Genomic DNA, 16,060 nt, shown 5'->3' on the forward strand with positions numbered 1-16,060 from the left:
TAAGCGGGGAGCCCGCGTCTCACACGACATGAGTGGGAACAAGAGAGTGAGGGGGCAGGTGCCACACACTTACACAACCGGGTCTCCCAGGAACTCACAGCGAGAACTAACTCATCACAAGGGGATGGCGCTGAGCCATTCATGAGAGATTCACTCCCTGATCCAGTCACCTCCCCCCAGGCCCTGCCTCCAGCACTGGGGATTACATCTCGGCATGGGATTTGGAGTGCACAAATATCCAAACCGTATCAGTAGCTATTGCTGAATTTGGAAACCCCGGTCCCAGGGATAAACACCTTCCCAAACTGTGGCCTAGAAGACCAAGAGAGGATTTCCTGTCTCTGGGGCAGGGATCACATGAGGGAAAGTATCAGGTGTTTGAGTGCCAATGGCTCTGCCATTCGTAGATTGTAACACATGATCAGAAGAGTGCGGCAGATGGACTATCCAGCTTTGCTAAGGTTGCAGAGGTTGGTCTGAGCTGGGAGTCCACATTCTTCACCAAGGTGTTCCTCAGAATCCATGCCAAGGGACCTGTGCTTGCTGAAGGGGGATAAGCCAGAAGGTGAAGACATGCCAACTTCCGAGAGCACAGCTCCCCTTTAATACCAAAAAGCTCGCTGCCTTCAGCACCCCAAGTTTTCTCCTCTCCCAGCCTTGGATGCTCTACATGTGTGAACTGCAGGAAAAGAGGAGGCACCCAGCAACCAAGAGAGCAGTCGGGAGTAATTAGGACCTGCTTAAAACATGATCAACCTGCTTTAAGCCCCAGGGTGCCCCCCATCCCCACCCCTGACAGAATGGAATCCGCCATGCAGCTGCTTGTGCCTAAAATTGTCTCCATTACTGGAGACCATGTTGGCCAGGCTGGTCTCAAACTCCTGACTCAAGTGATCTGCCCACCTCAGCCTCCCAAAAGTGCTGGGATCACAGGCATGAGCCACTGCTCCCAGCCTCCTTTTAGCATTTCTTATGGAAAGAATATAGTGAAATGAGGAATTGGAGGTTATAGAATTTTGTTGTATCCCATGTGTTCCCAATTTAAGCTTTAAAAAATTCTGAGTAACATTTTAAAATATGTTTTTTGTGAAAATGAAGGGTAAATGAGTGGAATAAGCCTGTGGCCGATTTGCTATTTATAAGTGACTGTTCTAAGTATTATTTCACATCTTGGAAAAAACTTCATGCATGCTAAGAAAATGTGAAATTCTTTGGCATTACATACTTGACTAATAATTTGAAAAAACATATTAATCTTTGATTTTGTTGATCAGTTTTACAAGATGTGAAATCATTACTTAGTCTAGGAACAAAGAGCTTTGTTTGAGGCATGCTAAGCGTGAATGTCCATTAGGTGCTGATGCAGAGCTGCAGACAAGGCGATGTTTCACTCTGGAGTTTCAGAGAAAAACCTGAGTTGCAGATATTGATTTGTGGTTTCCTGGCTTAGAGGTTGTATTCAAAGCCATGAGAATATTTGATGTCATCAAGGAAATGAGTGAAGACAGAAAACAGTACAAAGATCACCCAAGGGTCCTCCAAAGATTACAGCCTCCCCCGGTTTCAGGAATGAAATCATTTCAGGAAATATCGTGGACTAGGAAACTTGGCAGGATATTTCTGAGCTGAAAGACGTGGGTTAAGGAAGCCCCTTTGATGGGGTTCAATCAGTGGAGGGTGAAAGCATTGGAAAACGTGCACATAAACGTTATGAACACCTGTCAGTCTCAAAGTGCTTTGGCCAGTAGCCCATGACATTGTCCCTACTTTTCAAAAAAGTTGTCTGGAATGAAATTGTATGTTGTCGACTAGCTGATTCAATTTTTACCCCTACAAACTATACGAGCAATTATGTCTTTGTAAGAATTATTCCTGAAGGTTATCGAAGTTTGAAAGCACCATGCTATTGTATATACACTATTTTCCAAAGAGTTTTGAAATTTTTGATAGTTTATTAGATGTATTATTTGCAATTTTGAAATTCATTTGACAATGACATGTTATGGCTTTGGGATATTTTATATTAGTAAGTGTGCCTTTTTAAATGTATGAAATATTTCAAAAGACTGAGTAGAACAAATTAATAGTATATTTTTAGAACCGCATAGTATTTGCTCTATATGGAGCTGATAATCAGAAGAATGTGACCAGTCAATGATGTCTTTGATGTCCTGCCTCCACCACAGCCCAGCAAGGTCACTGCTGATACTGGGCACACTTAAGAGGTCAAGGCTTGGATCTCAGCCTTAAAATAATGTGGGAAGTTTCCTTTTATGCACAAGATATAATAGACAAAAGAGCATGTGCCTGTATTTCCCAAGCAGAGATGTGCTAGACTCCCTTCTCCTAGCCTTCCCCGTATCTGACGTCTAATCACTTCTCCTGGACGGTGTCCTCCACCTCCCTAACCTAACCCCACAGGAATGCTTCATCTGCAGGTTGCTGGAGCTCCAATTCTTGTGATGCTAGAGGGAGGCCATGGATTGTTGGTCATCCTGTCAGTATGGCTCGCCTTTTAGGCTCTATGTTGTGTGCTTTCTTCTTTCTAAAAGAGCTGAAGACAGACTAATTGATGAATACCTGTCACTTGCTCCTCCTCTAGAGGCTGAACATTCTACCCACTCTCACCTCAAAAATGTCTTTAAATAATTATCATCATCCACTCCCTGCCCCAAACTTACAGGCAAATCATAGTTTTTGGCCCTAATGAACTAGAAGGAAAAGAAACACACAAGTAACAGAGAAAGGAATAGGAAAAGAATCTTTAAGGAAAAATATTCCATTATTTTAAGATGATACAAATGGGTTGTCTTGGCTTTCTGGCCTATGGACATATCTGGCTACTAAAGTTTAGTTGCCAAGCAGGAGGGATTTAACCAGAGGTGATGTTTCTAGTCACCAGCACAGAGACATCCTCTGCATCACCATCCTCAGGCAGGGCCTTCTGTAGACATGGTGCAATGCCTTCCATGTTAATATTCATCTGAAAATGGATAATCAGGGTGGCCTGCAAAACTGAAAAGAGAAATAACAGCACATAATATGAAGGAAATGACTCTATTAAAAAGGTGGTAGGGAAGTGTTTCTAGGAAGCTGCCATTAGTGTGAATGTGAAGAAGTTTATTTTCTGACTAGTTGTAGAATCTCTGTCTTTTATGAACATGACTTTATAATATGGGTTTTTTTTTCAAAATAAGGAATTATTCAACTTATATTCTCTTGCCTGGAATTTATCACATAAACCACACAGGGTTAATTGTTCAAACATAGTCCTCCGTATCTGTCAACAGAGTAGAGAGATATTCTGATCTTTTCTGTTTCAAATTCTCAATGAAATCAGGAACTTATCCTGCATTGCTTTGAATAGAAATAAGCCAGCTATATTTCATCACAAATAAAGTTTTGAATGTTAAATGTTATTGGTAGCAATCATACATCCTTTAAAATATATATTCATTACTGACTAGCTGCTTACCATATTGAAAATATTTTCTTTGATTCAGACATGTAAATTGTGATATGTGATATGGGGTTCCATATCCAAAACTCTACAATATGCTCAGGGCAGTTTTTAGGTGGAAATCACACAAAATAGAGTGATGAATAAATGATTCATCAATATTAAATAATTGATTGATGGTGAGAATTGCTGAGGTTTGCCACTCTTCCTTTCCTTTTCATGATTTCCTGTTTTACTCTTTTCCTCTAATGAAAATATAAGCAATGATATCTAAAAATGTTTGAGTTCTTATGATGTGCCACTGTGCTTATCCTTTTTAATACATTATCTTATCATGTCTATTATCTGTTAATATCTCCACTGCAAGCAGTGACATAAGTTGTTTTTCCCTCATCACATGAGTGCCTTTCTGTGAATCCTAGAAGCTTGGAGCATGTAGAAAGAGTAAGATCTTTTGTCAGCTATGTATTATCTCCAAAGATGAGGCTTTCCAACTCTTCCCTTGATGTTTTTTTGTTTTCTTTTTTTTTTTTGGTTTTTTTTTTGAGACAGAGTCTTGCTCTGTTGCCCAGGCGGGAGTGCAGTGGCACAATCAGCTCACTGCAACTTCCACCTCCTGGGTTCAAGTGATTCTCCTCCTTCAGCCTCCTGAGTAGCTGGAATTACAGGTGTGTACTCCCACTCCCAGCTAGTTTTTGTATTTTTAGTAGAGACAGGGTTTCACCATTTTGGCCAGGTTGGTCTGAAACTTCTGACCTCAAGTGATCCACCTGCCTTGGCCTTCCAAAGTGTTGGGATTACAGGCGTGAGCCACAGAGCCTGGCTCTTCTTTTAATTTTTAATCTGTCTCCTCTAAAACTTCATTATAGTCTGCATTAAGATTTCCATATTGCAAAAACTCAAAGCCAAGAGTTCTATTGCCCACTAAGGGCAAACTTTCTGGAGGCAAAATGGTGTTTGGGTCATTATGAAATGTCTACAGAGAAGGAAGAAAGAAATTTGAAATTATTGAAGATATTGAATTGAATGATCTAGTGAGCAATTCCATATGGAAGAGATATGAATTTCTGGCATGGACACCAATGTTGTTGGAAATTTTTATCTGATAAGGAACTGAGCAGGTTTGGAAGGATAAGCTGTAAGTACAGATTTGGAAAACCATCTAATCGGGTCATATGAGCAATATCTACAGTTTGTCCACTAGGCCATAGCAGAAATGCCAGGCCTACGTGAAAGGTGCAGACACAGCAATAATATCGATTACTCTGAAAAGTTTAATGAAGTCAGGGGAGCAGGGTCAGGTTAACCCATGCTGACCCTGGGCCCACTACCCTGTCAGAGAACAGAGCTCTGGAGTGAATCCAGAAGGAGAGTTCTAGAAAATTCCTGTCTCACCTCTCACACTGGCCCCTGTCTCCCTGGTACTGAGGTCACTTTAAACGCTCAACTGACATTCCTTCTCTAAAAATAAACTGAGCAACCCCTTTTCCAAAGTTACTTACAAATCCAAGACAATATATCGAAAATTTCTGTTTAGGCCATCTAGAACTTTCATATCCTCTGAAGTCAACTGGAATTCAAAAACCTACCAAAGAAGAAAATTTTTATTGTTGTTAGATTGCATAGTTGTCAACTTGCAATAGCCAAATATATCAGAGAGTAGGGTGTAGAGGCAATACTTAAAATATTTGATAAGTTTCCAAAAGTTATAAAGACATCTCTAAATTCTCAAGTGATTAAAGAATATCAGGTAAAATATAAAGTAAATCCATTCCTAGATAGTATATGTTGAAACTGCACAACACTGCAGACAAAGTGAAGATCTCAACAGAAACTAGAGATGGAAGAAAGTTGACCTTGTGTGCACATGATTGGTTCATGTACTTAGAAGATTCAGAAGAATCTAAAGGAAAATTTTGAAACTTATAATTTAGACAGTTTGATGGTGATACAATTTGGATATTTGTCCTCTCCTAATCTCAGGTTGAAGTGTGATCCCCAGTGATGGAAGTGGGTCCTGATGAGAGGTGTTTGTGCCATGGGGGCATCCCTCACGAATGGCTGGGTGCCCTCCCCATGGTAATGAGTATTTGCCACATTAGTTCACATGAAATCTGGCTTAAAAATGGTTGACATTTTATCTTTTTTTTTCCCTCTTACTCCATCTCTTGCTATTTTATATGCTTGCTCCTCTGCCACCTTCTACCATAAGTAAATGCTTCCTGAGGCCTCACCAAAACCAAATGCTGGTGCCATGTTTTTTGTACAGTCTGCAAAATGGTAAGCCAAATAAACCACCTTTTAGTATATTTTATCCAGCCTCAGGTATTTCTTTATAGCAGCGCACAATGGACTGATACAGAAAATTGGTACCAGGAGTGGCACATTGCTAAAAATGGCTGAAAATGTGGTGATGGCTTTTGAACTGGGTAATGAGCACAGTTTGGAAGTGTCAGGAGGGTTCAGAAGAAAATGAGAAGGTAAGGGATCGTTTGGAACTTGCTAGGCATTGGCTAAATGATTGTGACCAAAATGCTGATAAAAATGCAGACAATGAAGTCTAGAGCAATGAGATCTAAGATCAAAATGAGAAATTTATTAGAAACTGGAGCAAAGTTCACCCTTGTTATACTTTAGGAAAGAACCTGGCTGCATTGTGTCCACTCTAGGGGTTTGTGAAAGTCTGAACTTAAGAGTGATGACTTAGGGTAACTGGTGGAAGAAATTTCTAGGCAGGAAAACATTCAACAGGTAGCGTGGCTGCTTCTAAGAGCCTATGATCAGATATGGGAGCAAAGGAATTACCTAATGTTGAAACTTAAAGCTTCCTGAAACCTCTCCAGGATAAGATGCTGGTGCTAAGCTTTTTTGTACAACCTGCAAATTGTGAGCCAAAGATACCTCTTTTCTGTATAAATTGCCCAGCATTAAGTATTCCTTTACAGCAGCACAAAACAGACTAATACAGATGGATATTGTTAGATTTCTGTTTCTATATTTGCCTCGATGACATAAACACCTTCCACTAGACCCCACTCCCATCATTGGGGATCACATTTTAACATGAGATTAGAAGACGACAAATATCCAAATTGTATCACCATCAAACTGTCTAAATAATAAGTTTCAAAATTTCCCCCTAGATTCTTCTGAATCTTCTAAGTACATGAACTAATCACGTACACATGGGTTAACTTTGTTCCAGCTCTAGTTTCTGCTGAGATCCTCTCTTTGTCTGCAGAGTTGTGCAGTTTCACATCAGATACAGAAATGCTGAAATCCAACATCTGTCTGTATTTCCATCTTCAACGGACAGGTATAATGTGAAAAAAAAAAACAAACTGTTTTCAACAAAATCTAAGACAGTAATTGTCCAAATACTAATAATGTCATGCTCAAAGAACACAAGTAGTTGTTTGAAAAGGATCTCAGTATTCAAATTGGAGAGAATTTAAATATCAAAAAGATGTCACTAATTGCTAACATATAATACTAAATTGCTAAATAAATTTATTGGAATACTCTAATGATACAGAGAATGAGAGAGAGAGGAAAAGAGAATAAAGATGTCATGAATTTAACAATTGATGAATCTAGGTAAGAAGCATTCATTGTATTATTCTTAGAATATCTGCATAGATTAGAAAATTATCAAAAAGGAAAAAGTTATCCAAAGACTAAAATTATAAGTTTTCTATGAATAAATCTAGGAAAACATAAACAAATGCCTTAATAAAGAATACTATGTAACTAATTGAAGTGTGTATTAAAATATGTAAATAACTGAATATTCATGTGGTCGTAAACTGGAAATTTCAATAGTCAAATAATCACTTTTCACCAAATTGTTCTGCAGTTTCAAAGCAGTTTCAGCCAGAGAACAAAAGATTAGCTCTTTTGTAGAAGTTGATAATACTGAATGTTATATAACAGAACACTCTTTAAGGACTAGCCAAGACATTATTATATAAGAGAATAAGCCAGAAAAATACTTATACTATTCTGGTAATAAGACTTTCTATTCAACATAATTTAGACAGTACGGAAAGTTAATAACTCACTTCAAAAGAGGAGAAATGTCAGAGAAGTACTTATGGACACTTTACGATGGGATGAAAAATCAAGATATGTGAGCAGATATGGATTTTTCAATAATTCTTAGGACATTTTAATATCAAGTGAAAATTATGTATATGCACATTTGCATCCTTATTTCACATGTTAAAAATCAATTTGTTATCCCAATTTATGAAAGCACTTTAATGCTTTTGTAAGATATTAATAGAATATCGTATATTGCTTTACTATGTATTACTATATATGTAATATTTTACTATATAATAACATAGTAACGTATTGTCATGTTTCCAATATAGGAAAAGATACAGTATTATCAACTATAAGAAAATGTCATGAAGAATTTGAGAATTAAGAGTAGAAACTTTTGTTTATTAAATCAAACATAAAGAGAATCAAAACACGGGTATATATGGGAGAGGTCATTTCAACAATACATATGAATCTCTAAAGAATTAATATCCAGAATATGAATTTTGGATTAATTCTGCAGAGTGGCCTCATTGCCTTGCACACACGTGAGAGAGCCCAGCCAGGAACAGAAGGACTAGACTTAGCTCAGGTGGAGCTTAGGCTAAATTTCAAACCATAGAATTGTCAGTTAAATACATAGTTTTGCATTGAACCTCTACGATGAGGGGTTTTCTTTTATAATTTTACTTAATTATGGTCTTCTACACATAGGAAAAGACAAGCATCCTAATAAAAATACCTAAAGACTTCAATAGGCACTCAAAAAAAATTCTAAGAGAATAAATATGTGAAATTTATACTAAGTAAACAAGGACATGAAAAAAAAAACTGCAAAGATTTGAAGACTAGAGAACACCTAACCCAACTCCTCATTTGAGAAAATGAAGAAAAGGTGATGTCTCTAGCAGAGGGATAGAGAATAAGTTGCCACCTTTATGCTGAAACCAAAATTTCTGGTTTTGGTCCCATCCTGATTCTCTTCACCCATGCTGCCTCTCCTGTGGTAGAGAAGAAAACCCTTAGGATGTACATAAAGCATTTCTGCATATGAAATGCCTGGAAAATGGACTTAGTCCAAGGGTGTCCTGAGAAGCTTATAAGAAACACGTGTGAAGGACACAGTGCAGGAGCCCTGATGCCCACAGCCCCGCTCCTCACCTGCACGTTCTCTCTGATCCGCTGCTCATTGTAGCTCTTGGCCAGGACCACCACCCCACGCTGCAGCTGGTAGCGCAGGGCAATCAGGGCTGGGGATCGCTTGTGCTTTTTTGCCAAGGCACAAAGAACTGGGTCCTCCAAGAGAACTGGGGAGTTTAGGTCCATCCTGGAAGGAAAGCCAGAAATGCTGAAGTCTTGAGACTGGATTCAGTTTGGTAGGAGGCTCCTTAAACAGACTAAGGCATTCATTATGCACCAGAGCTTCTCAAGTGAAGCCCCTGGCCAACAGTAGCAGCCTCATCTGGGATCTTGTAAGAGATGCAAATTCTCCTCTTACCCTGACTCACTAAGAGTGAATTCCAGGAGACTGAGTATGCTATAATTAAAAATTTTCATCAAAACGGCATTTCAGGTAAACTTCCTGTTGCTTTTATTACCATAGTTCAAGTCGTTGGGTTCCCAGAGCACTATAGGCAACCAGAACAATGTCTTTTGACTTGCAGAAATCCAGCAGTTTGCTCTGGTTGAGATAGGGATGACATTCCACCTGCAGATGATCAAGACAGAAAAGCATCAGATAATTCAAAACAATTATGTTAATATAAAAAGATTAAAATAAGCTGAATAAATAATATGTAACATTAAATTTGAACTGAGAATATTACTGTCAAGTAATGATCTTTCTCATAAAAATAAATTTTATACTGATGTTTCCTAAAAGTATACATAGAAATGTTATTTCTGAGCACAAGCAACTCTATGAACCAGAGCCAGGTTCTAAAAACCTCTGACCACTTGAAGTGCACATGGCCAATTCTGGACTTGGGATAGGGTAAGGTTCTAAGCTTTGAACACCAAAGTGTGCCAGAAAGTAAGAATTTCTTCAAAAATTTCTGAGGGCAGGATTAAAAGACAAAAGTAGTAGTTTTATAGGAATCTCAGTAGTAATGTTTGTATAGATTTGACCATCAGAAACCAATAATGAGTAAAATCAATTGCAAGTTATAGCAAAACAATCCATGTGTTCATAGTGTTGAGTTGTTAAAAGAGAGAGTGATCAAAAGTATTTGCCTCCACCAATGGTGATTGATATGGTTTGGCTCTGTGTCCCCACCCAAATCTCATTTTGTAGCTCTCATAATGACCACATGTTGTGGGAGGGGCCCAGTGGGAGATAATTGAATCATGGGGGCCGGTCTTTCCTGTGTTGATTTCATGATAGTGAATAAGTCTCTTGAGATCTGATGGTTTTAAAAATGGGTTTCCCTGCACAAACTCTCTCTTTGCCTGGTGCCATCCATGTAAGATGTGACTTGCTCCTCTTTGCCTTCTGCCATGATTGTGAGGCCTCTCCAGCCATGTGAAGCTGTAAGTCCTTTAAACCTCTTTTTTCCCCCCAGTCTTGCATATGTTTTTATCAGCATGTGAAAATGGACCAATATGGAACTTGGTACCAGTAGAAAGGCACGTTGCTGAAGATACCAAAAATGTGGAAGTGACTTTGGAAATGGGTGACAGGCAGAGGCTGGAACAGTTTGGAGTGTGCAGAAGAAGATAGAAACATATGGGAAGGTTTGGAACTTCCTAGAGACTTGTTGAATGTCTTTGACAAAAATGCTGATAGTAATATGAATAATAAAGCTCAGGCTGAGGTGGTCTCAGATGGAGATGAGGAACCTGTTGTGAACTGCAGTAAAGGTGACTCTTTTTATGTTTTAGCAAAGAGGTTGGTGGCATTTTGTCCTTGCCCTAGAGATTTGTGGAACTTTGGACTTGAGAGAGATGATTTAGGGTATCTGGTTAAAGAAATTTTGACACAGCAAAGCATTCAAGAGGTGACTTGGGTGCTGTTAAAAGCATCCATTTTTAAAAGGGAAACAGCATAAAAGTTCAGAAAATTTGCAGTCTGATGATGCAGTAAAAATTAAAAACCCATTTTCTGAGAAGAAAGTCAAGCTGACTGCAGAAATTTGCATAAGCAACAAAAAGCCAAACGTTAATCACCAAGACAATGAGGAAAATGTCTTCATGGCATGTCAGATATGTTTGTGCCAGGCCCCCTCATCACAGGCCCAGAGGTGGAGGCCTAGGAGGGAAAAATGGCTTTATGGGCTGAGCCCAGGGTCTCAATCCTGTGTGCAGTTTAGGGACTTGGTGCTCTGCGACCCAATCACTCCTGCAGAGACTAAAAGGGGCAAAGGTACAGCTCAAGCTGTGCCTTCAGAGGGTTCGGAGGGTGCAAGTCCCAAGCCTTGGCAGCTTCCATGTGGTGTTGAGCCTGCAGTTACACATAAGTTAAGAATTGAGGTTTGGGAACCTCTGCCTAGATTTCAGAGGGTGTATAGAAACACCTAGATGCTCAGGCAGAAGTTTACTGCCAGGCCCAGGCTCTCATGGTGAACTTCTGCTAGGGCAATGTAGAAAGGAATTCTGGGGTCAGAGCCCCCCCATAGAATCCTTACTTGGACACCACCTAGTGGAGCTGTGAGAAGAGGGCCACCATCCTCCAGACCCCAGAATGGTAGATCCACTGACAGCTTGAACTGTGCACCTAGAAAACTGCAGACATTCAATGCCAGCCCATGAAAACAGCCAAGAGGGAGGCTGTGCCCTGCAAAGCCACAGGATGGAGCTGCCCAAGAACATAGGAACCCACTTCTTACATAAGCATGGGTGTGAGTGGATGTGAAACATGGGGTCAAAAGAGATCGTTTTGAAGCTGTAAAATCTGACTGCCCTGCTGCATTTTGGACTTGCATGGGGCCTGTAGCCCCTTTGTTTCACCCAATTTTTCCCACTTGTAACATCTGTATTTACCCAATGCCTATACTCTTGTTGTATCTAGGAAGTAACCAACTTGCTTTTGAGTTTAGAGGCTCAGAGGTGGAAGGGACTTCTCTTGTCTCAGATGAGACTTTGGACTGTGGATTTTTGAGCTAATGCTGAAAGGAGTTAAGACTTTGGAGGACTGTTGGGAATGCATGATTGGTTTTGAATTGTGAGGACATGAGATTTGGGAGGTCCAGGGGTTGCATGATACGGTTTGGCTATGTGTCCTCACCCAAATCTTGTCTTGTAGCTCCCATAATTCCCATGTGTTGTGGGAAGGACCTAGTGGGAGATAATTAAGTCATGGGGAGGATCTTTCCCATGCTATTCTTGAGATAGTGAGTAAGTCTCGTGAGATATGATGGTTTTATAAAGAGGAGTTTTGCTGCACAGGTTCTCTTTCTTTGCCTCGTACCATCTATGTAAGACATGACTTGCTCCTCCTTGCTTTCTACCATGATTGTGAGACCTCCCCAGCTGTATGGAACTATAAGTCCATTAAACCTCTTTTTCATCCCAGTCTTGGGTATGTCTTTATCAGCAGCATGAAAATAGACTAATACAGTGATTATTACAGTAATTTCTTTTCTGGGACATGAATAATTAAAGGGGAAGAGTTAAGCTTTTAGCATGTTTGGAGTAATTGAGTAATTGTTTCTCCTCTTGGTGAAAAAATTTTTTTTCATAATAAAATGTAAAGTCAGAATAGTAAAACCTGTAAAGTTGAAAGTAATTACTTTAAAGCTACATGGAAAGAACAAATACAATAATAATAATACAATACAAAAATTTGAAACATCATTGATGTATACTCAATTACTATGTGGAAATTTGTAGTGGAATATAATTTTCCCTCTTGATAATTATTACCCAGCAGATTACTAGTAACTGCAAAAGGGAAAACACATGTCTATGAAAATTAGATCTGGCTGTCATTTGCTTAATCAGGTGATCAAAATTAGCATCACTAATTGTGGGGCAATTTGTCATTTCATGCTGTTGGGAATACTGTGGTATAATTTCAGGGATACAGCAAGGTAGAGACAGCTTCTCACAAAAAATGTTTAACTTTGATGATATAAAGCATTCAAGTATAACTTCTAATCTACAGAAACTTGCCTTTCAAAAACTTGGAACGACAAGTTAACTGATCAAAGTACAACAAGCTGAAAGTCACAATTGGATTTGTGTGTGTGTGTGATATACCTTTTATTTATTGACTCTTATTTAACATTTCCCATTGTTTTAGAATTTTCTTTGTAGAGGTCATATCTTTTATTAGGTATAATTTCAGGTACTTAATATCTTTTTATATTGATGGTATCTTTAAATTTTTTCATCTTCTGTTTCTGGTTAAAATATAAGAAGTATAAGAGACCTTTCAATAAAACCATGAGAAATCTGAATACACATGGGATAGTCAATGAGATGAGGGCATTATTGTAATTTCCTTAGATACAATAATTGTACTGTTACTGGGAGAATATCTTCATCTCTATGCCACACTTCGAAAGGTCTGTAGAGTTAAATTGTGACCATTGCAATATACTTTGAAGAGATTCAACAAATACTACTTGTATTGATGTAGATATACTCACATATATACATGCCCATATATTTGCCGGGTTGGCAAAGTCAATAATTTTGGATACAGATGGTAACGTGCAGATGTCCTGAATTATCCCTTCAAATTTCTCTAAAATTTGAAAATTGTTATATTGAAAAAGAGTAAAACTAATATTAAAACCACATTAAATCCTTAACTTTTTAATTGAAATCATTTTATATTGTTATATTACCAAATACATAAATTTTAAATACTGCATGTTTCAACAGAACCATACACAGAATAGATGTGTCTAAACAGTTGAATTGATGACAGAAGGCAAAGAGGAGCAACAGAATAAGATGTGGGCCGTCACAAGGTGAGCTCAATATTCTGCTAAATTTTCCTCAGTGTTGATTTCATCCACCATAACTAGTTATCTCCATAAACAGGTAACTTTCTTTTTTTCACTCTTTAAAGTTTTATTTCACTAACCTTGCATCAAATTTTCACAATTATGTTTGTTCTGGTTAATTTACTATACTTGCTTGACTTCCCAAAATGACAGTACCAAAATATTTGGGGGCTAGGGAGAAGAGACCACTTGAAGCATCACTGCGTTTACTCATCTTCCACAAAGCCACAGAGTTGGGCGTCTGATTGTTCAATGAAATGAAGCTTTGATAGCACCCAGGGGGGCGCACTGAAAAACTAAGCTGTAGACAGTCATGCATTTGTCAAGACCAGAGAAAATCTATTTCACATATACAGAAAAGGTATTGTATTCATCTTTTCTTTTTCTATTACTGCAGCATTTTTCTTCTTTTAATTATCACATCATAGAGTTTCTCAATTCCTTCCTTAGTTCATGTCCTATGATTGCACAGATAGGCTGCAAATGCCAAGGAGTTGGCGAGCTCAGTTCAACCATTGCTAACAATTTCTCAGTTTCTGAGAGAGACAAGTTCTTCAAGTCTAGTTTCTTAGCACCCATATGTACAGGGATATTTTTATTTTCTTATATGCTAGTTATTTTGTAAAGTTCAGTTTTGACTTCTTCCATTCTTGCCACATCAACAGAGTCCACAGTAAGCACAAAGCCATCTGTGCATCTGGTATATGGCTTCTACAGCGTCCCTCATTTCTCCTGACCACCTCTATCCCAGGAGCAGAAAGTGACTGTCTTAGAATTTTCCAAGGTTATCTTCATTTTCTCAGTGTTAGGTCCTTTGGTAGGTACGGTATTTACAAATGTATTGAATTGCAGCCTGTATAAGACAGCTGCTCTTCTAGCACGGTCCAAACATGAAATAACAATGTGGAGGACTGACATGAAGGCAGGCTGGACGGGACAGTACTTTAGTCAGTTAGTCCACCCCCCATTTCCAGCTGCAAATGAGGCCAAATTGAAATGCTTTCTTTTTTTGTGCTTTAGAACTTCTCTTCCTAGGTAGTCCAGCTATAAGACTCTCCTGTTGGAGTCTGGGTCTAAATGAGACAACAGTGGCAGGCTTTACTACACAAGGCAGGGGTGGGGGTAGCACCCCATGTCCTTTCAGCTTTTCTCTCCAAGGAACCCTCATAAACAGGTGACTCCCTGTCTTTAATCTGGATGACTTTCATTGTTTCCAGTTACTTTTTACTACCTGCTCAAGAACTGTGAAAACGGAGATATCAACAAAAAGCGTTCAGACATCTAAATCCCATTTAAATCCATAGGATCTTTCTTGTTTTATTCTCTCTCTCCTGATTTACTGCTCATCCCATGTTTTCATGGCCTTTATGATTATACACAGTTTGCTCCAAATCATCTTGACCCATCCACTCTCCAGTGGTCTTTCGTAACTTAGAGATAAGTCCACCTTCTCCCTGAGTTCTGATGAACCATTTCAGTCAGTCCTTCTTGATGAAATTTACCTCCAGCAAAAATATTAAATACAATTCAGCATAAAGGTCTCTGTACCTTTTTCACTAAGTCTTCTCCAAGGAGAGGCACAATTAAGGGTCTTCCATGTTCTTCTACACAAAGTCTTTCTTTTTTAAATCTTCCGTTTCACAAAGGTAAGTAGAACAGCACAAATGGAAGCCAGGCAGCAGGACAGGAAGATGGGCATTGAGAAGAGAAAGAAGAGGCTGAGGGCGCTCACCTGGTTGCAGACGGGCTTGTACTTGAGCCCTGGCTTGTTGAGGATCATCTCCAGCTGCCTGCGGTTGAAGTTGGACACCCCGATGGACTTGGCCAATCCTGCCTCCTTACACTTCTCCATGGCCTGGGGAGAAAGCAGTTGTGAGGAATTATTTGTGCACATGGCTGCAGATTATGATAAATGCAAGACAGAACTGTTAACAACTGTTAAGAGATGACAATGAAAATTGCACTGATTCTCAGGAGAAAATTTACAACAGATAACAGAAAAGGATGGTGACAGCAAGAGGAAGAATTTCTGTGTCCTCTTTAGGAAACTGGAGAGATAAATGCACATGGAGGATGGGGAGTACCCGTCTTCCTTGTCCCCAGTTGATCTCCTTCATTTCTCTCTATTCTTTTTCAGTCATGTGTTCTTCCCTATCACTCAGCAAAACCTCCTTTGTCAAGCTCCTTAGTTTCTAGATCCAGTGGTGCATATTCCATTCTCACACATGGAAGCTGGGAAACAGGTTGACCCCTTCTTGTCTTCCTTTTCTGTGCTCTCTCCTCCAAGCACTCACCTCCCATGCGGCACAGAGATCCACTGTGTCGAATATTACTTTTCCATTTTCATCTTTTGGCATTAGGTCCTCACCTGGCTGAAGTAGAAATAGTCATTTTAATTATGTCACAATTTAACTTCTCCAGCCATAGGCATGCTCCCAGGTACATTTTAGGATAATACTCCACCATGAGATAGGTGCTGCAATGTTCTAGAAAATGATATGGGCAAAATGTTTCACATATGGAATTTTAAGGAATGTCTTAAGGAGACAGGCTTTCCTTAATCTCCTACTTCTATTATATGTATTAATACATAACCATTTTA

At 39.1% G+C, this 16,060-nt stretch overlaps 1 protein-coding gene and 1 pseudogene across 2 annotated transcripts; both read right to left on the reverse strand.

Annotated features, from left to right (window-relative positions):
* Window positions 1–1,929: 1,929 nt before the first annotated feature.
* LOC116546777 (aldo-keto reductase family 1 member C4-like) lies at window positions 1,930–16,014 on the reverse strand. Of its 2 annotated transcripts, none has more exons than XM_032272939.1 (6): window positions 15,753–16,014; window positions 15,191–15,313; window positions 9,106–9,215; window positions 8,669–8,834; window positions 4,963–5,045; window positions 1,930–3,015 (listed from the first exon to the last, which is right to left on the reverse strand). In XM_032272939.1, the coding sequence occupies exons 1-6, from the start codon at window positions 15,813–15,815 to the stop codon at window positions 2,973–2,975; spliced, it is 588 nt and encodes a 195-aa protein (XP_032128830.1). In that variant the 5' UTR covers window positions 15,816–16,014; the 3' UTR covers window positions 1,930–2,972. The 2 variants fall into 2 exon arrangements, with proteins under 2 accessions (XP_032128830.1, XP_032128831.1); XM_032272940.1 differs by lacking the exon at window positions 15,753–16,014 and adding an exon at window positions 15,543–15,746.
* Window positions 13,267–15,250, reverse strand: LOC116546776 (annotated as a pseudogene).
* Window positions 16,015–16,060: the final 46 nt, after the last annotated feature.

Source organism: Sapajus apella, unplaced genomic scaffold (genome assembly GCF_009761245.1).
Source record: "Sapajus apella isolate SASKATOON/1434 unplaced genomic scaffold, GSC_monkey_1.0 scaffold1383, whole genome shotgun sequence".
NCBI classification, from domain to species: domain Eukaryota; kingdom Metazoa; phylum Chordata; class Mammalia; order Primates; family Cebidae; genus Sapajus; species Sapajus apella.

What these genes read in the sequence shown, in the direction of transcription:
- LOC116546777 (XM_032272939.1), bottom strand. Translation starts at nt 15,815, where the DNA reads ATGCCAAAAGATGAAAATGGAAAAGTAATATTCGACACAGTGGATCTC. An exon ending in ACAAGCCCGTCTGCAACCAG is followed by an intron (nt 9,216 to 15,190) that starts GTGAGCGCCCTC and finishes GATCATCTGCAG; the next exon opens with GTGGAATGTCATCCCTATCT. An exon ending in GGATCAGAGAGAACGTGCAG is followed by an intron (nt 5,046 to 8,668) that starts GTGAGGAGCGGG and finishes CTTCTTTGGTAG; the next exon opens with GTTTTTGAATTCCAGTTGAC.